This window comes from Orycteropus afer, unplaced genomic scaffold, assembly GCF_000298275.1.
Source record: "Orycteropus afer afer isolate SDZICR_OR568_19922 unplaced genomic scaffold, OryAfe1.0 scaffold00252, whole genome shotgun sequence".
Lineage (NCBI taxonomy): Eukaryota > Metazoa > Chordata > Mammalia > Tubulidentata > Orycteropodidae > Orycteropus > Orycteropus afer.
The window spans coordinates 1,765,567-1,774,382 of record NW_006921839.1 but is presented as its reverse complement, the minus strand read 5'-3'; the positions used below and the strand labels follow the sequence as shown (position 1 = coordinate 1,774,382).

The window sequence follows — 8,816 nt, the reverse complement described above, 5'->3', positions numbered from 1 at the left end:
AACTGATGATTAATGCTCATGACCAATAACCCAGAAACCAACACAATTAAAGAAGTATCAAAGTAAAATTAGCTTACAAGACTGTAAACAGGGAACCGGAGACATGAATTGGTAAATGAGGATAACTACAAATCAAAAAGAGGAAATAAATAGTGTAGGTACAGATTTTTACCACAGGAAAACATTTTCTTCACCTCACACCTATATAGGAGCCCTAGTGACACAATGGTTAAGTACTTGGCTACTAACCAAAAGGTTTGAACCCACCCACAGCTCAGTTTCATGGGAGGAAAGAAATGAGGATCTACTTCTATAAACATTACAGACTAGAAGACCCTATGGGAAAGTTCAGTTCTGTCATATAGGGTCATATAAGTCAGAGTCAACAGCACACAGCAACAACCACCACCCTCTACCCCCAGGAATTCTGAGGTGTTTTGTCACCCGTATTAAAGATTGAAAGGATGGTTTCAATTACTTTTCCATGGAAAGTTGCCTAATCCTCCTATACACCCCTTGCCCATGGCCCAAGGAATAATAATAATAAACTCTCTGCCATCAAGTCGGATACAGACTCATAGCAACCCCATCTTGGGTTCCCAAGATAGTACTACTACAGAAGTAGATTGCCCAATCTTCCTTCCGAGAAGTGGCTGGTGTATTTGAACCACCAGCCTTCTGGTTAGGAGTAAAATGCTTTAGGCACTATGCTATCAGAAGGTTTTTTAAGTTTTAAAAGACATCAACACCCCGGGTTGTGATAACAATGAAAATCAAAGGGTTTCCTATATCTTTGCCTTGCAGGAGAGAGCAGAGGTGAATAAACTAAAAGAGTTGGGAACAGCGCGAGCTAGTTCTCTGAGGTGGCAGTGAACTGGGTGCAACATGCTCTAGGAGGTATCCCAGCAGTCTCAGCACCCTTGGCCCTGACAAGCCGCGCATGCGCTCGAGAGATACGCGCGAGATCTGCGTCTCGAGGCGGCCCGAGCCGGCAGCCATGCTGGGTGGGTTCGAAGGGGGATCAGGTGACCACGCGCTGCTGGCTTTGTGTTCTGTACGTACGAGAGATTTCCTCTGTGGTTGGATGAAGTCCTTCGTCCAGGGTGTGAGGCCTGACTCACTTTCACGCACTTTGGTTGTGAGGTGTTTTCAGTCTTTCTTCTGTCGTCCGCCCCCTCACAAATACATGCATCCCTGTTGTTCACCGGCTAAGGAGAAAAGACAGTATCAGCCTCTGTTCCAAGTGAACCAACCTTGGGTTCTGTAATCTTCCATGCCTTTTCCTCCACTTTCCCCTTCCTTGAAAATGCATCCACTCCTCAGGACCGTCGCTTTACACAGTTGACGCTCAGAGTTTATCTCTCGCTTTCTGTGCTTCTGAACTCTAGGTTGTGATTTATGTCACTTACTGGATATATATCTCTGGGTATGCAAAGAGCCTCCCCAAGTCAGTAGATTTCAAATGAGTTTTTCCTTGTCATTTTCCTGCTCTTTTATCTGGGTTTCATATTTCCATTAGAACAACATCATCTACCCACACCTATATTAAAAACTCAGTTATCATTTGACTTCTTCCCCATATGTACAAGCTGGTCACCATGTCCAGTGTGAAATCTTTCAAAGTCTAGAATCTGCCTTCTCCATCCCCAGTCAGTTCCTAATCCCTTAATTCAGACATCTAACTCTCCAGACTATTGGAATAGTTAGAAACTCATTATCAATACTTCCCCTACTCTGATACATTTTTTTCACACTGGCAGCAGGCACTGATTTCCAAAATAAAAATCTAACCATGTTACTCCCTAACTTTTTTAAAAAGACACAAACACACAAAACATTGATGGATTCCCTTTACCTGTATGATCATACGGGTTTCCAGAGCTTTCATAATCTAGCCTCACCCAACCATTTCATTATCAATAGCCTCCCTTCATCCAGCCTGAGAAACCTATGTTCTAACATAGCAACAATGAGATGTCTTGAACACCAGATACACTTTAAGATCATTGAATTTATGGAAATAAATTCTGAGATTTTACCCCTACTGAATACTGAAAAGGACAGTCTCGAATCCTTTCTGTGGAAAATGGTCTGAACTCCAGGTAATAGAACTGTGGCCCCAGTATGGCAGAACTGATAAATGGATGAAACAGTACTAATAGGGGGTAACACCTATCTCTGGAAAACTTTCTCCTCTTCTTTCCCTTCCCCTCCAATTAGTAAAATCTTACTCATTTATCAAATGTCATCTTTAAAATAGAGTTTATAACTTCTTCTCTATGACTCCTCTGTACTTAGTCAAAATGTCTTAAAACTAAATTAGATAATAGAAAATATTGACATGACCTCCACACAAGGATGACCCCAAATGTTGTGAAATATTTCAAATATGTTCTTTCTGAGCTCCATAGTATATTTATATTATAGCACTTATATTGTATTGTAATTGTTTATGTGTTTGATGTCCCTCACTGGTTTTTTTCTGAAGAATAGGGACCGTATTCTACCCATCTTTTTATCCTAGATTATACCTGGGATAGTCCAATATCCAATAAACAGTAGATGGTTAATAAGTATTTGATAATGAATAAATGAATTAGTCATTGTAGTAGTTAATGTTACATGTCAACGTGGCTGGACCTGGTTTTGAGTAACTGGGCAGTTGTATATAGTAACTCCCTATGAAGAGTCGGGGCCGACTCGACGGCACATAACAACAACAACAACAACATGATGAGATTGGTAATCAACTCCATGATGGAATCTACTGGAGCAGCTGAGTAGCTGCTTAGGGATGTGGTCTGCTTCCAGTGTATAAGAAGTAGCTTTGAGAAAGGTCTCTGGAGCTTTTTGGCAAACTTGAACCCTGAATGTAGCTGAGTCTTCATTCAGCAGCCTGCCATGTTTCCTGCTGATCTTGGGACTGTCTCTGGACTTGAACTAGTGGTCTGCCATGTTGTTTGATAATCTTGGGACTGTGCCATTTTATTTATCCATCTTGGGTTTGTCAGCCTCAGCAGCCAGTAGCTGCCCGAGTGAAGAGATGCCTTCAACTTCAGTGGGCTGGGAGCAAGAGGCAGAGCTGAAGCCCAAAGTCAAGAGACATTCATCTAGCCCCTAGAGCTTTGCACTTTGAACCCAGACTGCTAGCCTTCTAAACAGTAAGAGAATAAACTCCTGTTTGTTAAAGCCACCCATTTGTGGTATTTTCTACTAGAGCAGCACTACCAAATATAATGACTAAAACAGTCGTTATTTCTGACTTCTCTCAATTGGAAACTCCTTGAAGACCATATCCAATCATAATCATTTTATCCCTGGTACCTAATAAAATTACTGGCATATATTGTTTGAAATTAAGGAGCTCTCGTGATGTAGTTGTTAAGGCATTTGGCTACGAACCACAAGGTCAGTGGTTTGAATCCACCAGCCGCTCTGCAGAAGAAAGATGAGGAGGTCTGGAAACCCAGTGAGAATCACCTCAATGGCAGTGAGTTTGATTCGGTTTTTGATATTGTTTACAAAAAATTAATTAATATTTGCTGTCTTTAAATGAATTTGACACTCTCTAGTAATTACCATGGTTTAATGTTTTATGTTGGTCACTGACACAAGATTTAAAGCTGGAAGGAGTTCTTAATCATCTAAACAAATCATTTCCTACAGATGAAGATACTGAGACAAGAGAAGTCAGTTGATTTTCCCAAAGCAACTGAGAAATGTCCCGATTTTAGAACCAAGTTCTCAGATTTCCCAGGTTAATACTCCTTTTACTACTTACACTGAACTTATGAAACAACTTTTCCCTAAAAACGGACTTCATCTTCAAATACTGTTTATTTCAACAAGGGTTTTTTGGAGTACTTACTCTGTAAAGAGATATTTGAAGCAAGCTGCTGTTTCTTAGTTTTCTGTCTTGTGGAGGATCCTGTAACATAGTGTTGATAAAAATATTATTTGGCAAAAGAAGACAAAGTTTTAGTTTCTTTTGGGTAGGAATTTATTTATTTATTTATTTATTGTGATTTGGGTGAAAATTTACAGAGCAAATACACTTTCCATACAGCAGTTCACATACACTTTGTCTCATGACATTGACCACAATTTACCACAATGCAACATCTCCCTTCCTACTTCTTCTCAATAGTTACCTCTTCCCTGTTTCCATCCCTCCATGCACTCCTGCCCTCTGAGCTGTCTCCCTGTGCATAAGCAGCCCTTTTTTCTGGGTAGGAATTCTTTTTTTAAGTTAGAAATTTTATTAGTTTTTTTTCACTCTCAATTTTACTAGTTTGTAGGGTTTTACTAGAAGTCCTTCCTTAAAAGTAAAACTTATTTTAATTTTTTTAATTTCTAGGTTTTATCATCCTTTCTGTGATAAGTACCATCTGTACTGATTTACCAGCAACTGTGATTTAATCAATTAGTAGTAGAAAAGAAAAATTAACCAGGAGATAATGTCAAATCTAAAAATGAAAGAGGCAGCTCTTATCTATCTTGACAGAAGTGGAGGCCTCCAAAAATTTATTAAAGATTGCAAGTATTACAATGGTATGTTCAGCAAAAGTAACTTTATTTTAGAAACTTTAAAAGAAATTCCTACATATAACTATACTGGCTTTTACCTTTGTGTATTTCAACAGATTCAAAACAAAGTTATGCTGTCTATCGATTCAATATTTTAATAAATCCCTCTGATGTTGTCGAATTAGATGCAGAGCTTGGAAATTACATTTTACACCAACCCTTGAAAGCTGCTGAAGTTTTTCAATCAGTAAGTTAAAGAGAGAAATAATTTTATGCCACATGGAACCTTTGGTAACTTTTTGTTTGTTTCAAATCACAGGTCTGTTTTGTTGCTGTTAAGACTCTTTCATTAATTGGACAATTACAAACTGAAACTCAAGTAAGTTTTAGTTTAACAAAGTAAATACTTCAAAGTGACTCATAAATAAATACTTTCATATTCATAGATTATTCTGTTTATTAAAAATTATACTTCATTTTTGCAATGTTCAATGGAATATTTTACATACACATCTTTATTCCCTATATTATGACTTAATAACATTAAACATTTTTTTTGTGTGTGATTGGGTGAAAGTTTACAGAGCAAATTCATTTTATATACAACAGTTCATACACATTTTGTTTCGTGACATTGACTACAATCCCCATAATGTAACAGCTCTCTTCTCTGTCCTCCCTCTAGTTACTGTTTCCCTGTGTCATTCTTCCTTATGCATTCTTGCCCTGTGCAAATACTGCCTTCTGGTCTCCAGTGGTTGATTGTTCTAAGGAGTGTATGTACCTGGTGTAAATGTTTAACCTTATATACCTGTCTGTTGTTTGGCTGGAAGCCACAGGAGTGAGTTCAATTCCAGGTCCGAAGGGTCACTAGTAGCCACACTCTTGGGAGATCCACCATTCTCTTCAAAATTATGAAACCTGGTCGTTTTCATAATTTTGAGTTTTGTTCCACATTTTTTCTCCCACTTTATCCAGGATCTCCTACTTTGATCCCTTCCTAAGTGATTGACAGCGGTACATGGGGACCATCTTGTTCTTCTAGTCTCAGTGTCATGTAGGTTGAGGTTTGCATGGGTGCACTAGTCACTTGGACTAATTGTTTCCATGTGTCTTTGGTTTTCTTCATTCTTCTTTGCTCTGGACACAGAGAGACCAATTGTTGCATCTGCTTACAAGCTTTTAAGACTCCAGTCACTACTCACCAAAGTAGAATGTAGAACAATGTTTTTTTGTACTATGTTATGCCAATTGATCTTGATATCCCCCCATGACCGTGGTCCCAAATGAGTGGACCCAGTGATTCACTCCCTCAGGGTGTTTGGCTGTGGCTAAGAAGTTATCATAACTTTGCCCTGTTAGCTCTATTAAATATATGGATATTCTTTTAGCATATACAAATATATATGTAGAAATATCATCTTCCAAACTTACATGTGGCCGTGGGTATATTTTCTTTTGCCAAGACATACCTGATTAACATTAAACATTTTTATAATGAAACATTTCAAACATAGAGAAAAGATGATACAATGAATCTTAATATAGATAGATAGATAGATAGATAGATCACTGAGAGTCAAAAGTTGACAAGATTTTGCCATACCTGCAGCATCAATATCAAATCCCACACATACCGTCATTTTACCCCTACATACTTCAGGCTTTCTCTCTAAAAAATATGAACTTTTTTTTTTATATAACCACAATGCCATTTAAAAAAAGTAAACTCACTGCCATCGAGTCGATTCAACTCATAGCAACCCCTTGTTGGGTTTCTGAGACAGTATCTCTACGGAAGTAGATTGCCCCACTCGTCCTTCCGAGGAGTGGCTGGAGAGTTTGAACCACCAGCCTTCTGGTTAACAATCAAATGCCTTCAGCACTATGCCACCAGAGCTTCCCAATGTCATTATGAGCCCTAAAAAATATCAGTAATTCCTTGGTATTATCTAACATAGAGTCCATATTTAAATTTCCCCAACTGTCCCAAGAATGTCTTAACAATTAATTTGTTCAAATCAAAATCCAAACAAAGCATTCACATTATATTCGGTTCTTAATGTCTCATTAAATTTTTTAATCTAATGCCATTTCCTCCCCTTCTCTTTTTATACCATTGACTTTTTAAAGAAATTAGTCATGTTGTAAAATGTGTTATAATCTGGACTTATCTGGTTGCTTTCTTTTGTAATGCTATTTAACTTATTTCTCTATACCCCAAATTTCTATAAAATGGGAATTGCTCTAAATAATGCTTAGATTCAGATTCATTGATTCATTGCGACAAGAATGCATTATGGTAAGTGTTTTGTATTTCATTTTGAACTACATCAGAGGGCTATAATATCTTGTCCCACTTTTAGTAATGCCACAGTTGATCAGTGGGTTCAGGTGATGTCAATCTGATCATCATTATATAGTTTCCCATCAACTCTTACCTAATGGTTTTAGCAGATCATTGCCTAGATCTGTTATTTCATTAGGAGTTTTAAAAATTGTGATTTTTCTAATTATAGCATTCTTACTGAAATTATTCTATAAGAGAAACTTTCATCAACTCTTTGGTTACCCTGAACTATACCTTATACAGGAAAGGCAAGATAAATGTTTGATTCTTTCTCATTTTCAATATTCAGAGAGCAATGAGTTAAAATACTTTCAACTTCCAATGATGACTGTCTTAAGGCTGAGTTCTCTAGAGAAGAAAACCAGTGAAGGTGAGAGAGACAGAAGGGGAGAATGAGAGAGGGAGAGTGATATTTATCTCAAGAAAATGACTCATGCAGTTGTAGAGGCTGGCAAGTCCCAAGTCCAAAGGTCAGACGTAAGGCTGGAGAGTCCTCCTAACTCACATAGCTGCAGGGGCTGCAAACCTGAGATTGGTAGGCAATACAGCAGGCTGCCAGCTGTGGAAGCTAATGAATCCAAGATCAGCAGGTAAAATGGTAGGCTGCTAGCTCACAGCCTGCAGTGGCAACAATCCCAAGATCATCAGGCAATATGGCAAGCCACTGGTTCAAGTTCAAAGAACAGGAGGTCAGATGATGATGAGCCAGATTCAGGATCCAGACCAAACAAAAATTTGAAGAGCTCTAGCAGAATGTACATATGTTTTGGAAGCAGGCCACACATCCTGAGGAAACTCCCATTCAACTGATTGGCTGCTTGTAGCAGATCTCATCATGGAAGTGATTACGTTATATCAGATCTCTTCATGGGGATGACTACATCATATCTGCCAAACTACTGAGAATCATAGCCCAGCCAAGTTGACACTCAACCTTAACCATTACAATGACCAGTGACTAAAATTGTTTTTTTTCTATTTGAAATCCTGGTGAACTTATATGTGTCAGAGTAGAACTGTGCTCCATAAAGTTTTCTTTCTTTCTTTTTTTCCATCATGCTTTGGATGAAAGTTTACAGAGCAAATTGTAACAGCATTCTTCCCATTTCTTCCTGGCACCCACCCCTTCCCTTCATCTTCCTTTTCCATCCCCTCCTGGCTTCATAGCTTTATCCCTGAGCAAATGCTGTCCTCTTGATCTCATATACTAGAGTTCTGAGTGAGTACCCTCCTGGTATTACTTTTCACCTTATAGGCCTGTCTATCATTTGGCTGAAAATTGAGTCACAAAGATGAAGTTAAGTTCCCGATTTAAAGGGTGTCTAAGGGCTGTAGTCTCGAGGATTCTGCCAGTCTGCGGACCAGTAGCCCAAGCCCCCTAGAGCTGGGAAAGGGAGGGAGTAGGAGAGACCTGGGACCTCCAGAGCTGTAGGATATCCAGGTAAAAGGGGCGGGAGGCAAAGTTAGGCCCCAAGCCCCCTAGAGCCAGGAAAGGGAGAGAGCAGGAGAGGCCAGGGACCTCTGGAGCAGCAGGATATCCAGGTAAAGGGGAGGGAGGCAAGACTAGGTTCCAAGCCCACCTAGACCCAGGAAAGGGAGGGAGCAGCCAGGAACCACACAGTGGCAGGTTCCAGGTAGAAATTAGGTAAGGGGAGGGTGCAGAGGTTTCCAACAGCTAAGGGAGACACACTTGTCTGTCAGTTTGTCATCCTGTGGGGCTTGTACACTGCTGTGAGGCTTGAGGCTGTGCCACTGGTGTTTCAGACACCAGCAGAGTTGCACATGGCGCACAGGTTTCAACACAGCTTACAGACTAAGACAGACTAGGAAGAAGGAGGAGGCCATCCACTTCTCAAAAATTGGCCAGGGAAAACCTTATGAATAGCAGAGAAATACTGATATATTCATTACGGAGCAACTTTATGAATAGCTCGGAGAT

General features: G+C 39.4%; 1 protein-coding gene across 1 annotated transcript in view; it reads left to right on the top strand.

Annotated features, from left to right (window-relative positions):
- Positions 1-4,457: 4,457 nt before the first annotated feature.
- Positions 4,458-8,816, top strand: part of MCMDC2 (minichromosome maintenance domain containing 2) — a 72,004-nt gene continuing 67,645 nt past the window's right edge. Inside the window, exons 1-3 of the mRNA XM_007949717.2 lie at positions 4,458-4,551; positions 4,644-4,774; positions 4,847-4,906. Of these exons, the coding sequence (XP_007947908.1) occupies positions 4,458-4,551; positions 4,644-4,774; positions 4,847-4,906 (285 nt within the window). The remainder of the gene's footprint in view (positions 4,552-4,643; positions 4,775-4,846; positions 4,907-8,816) is intronic.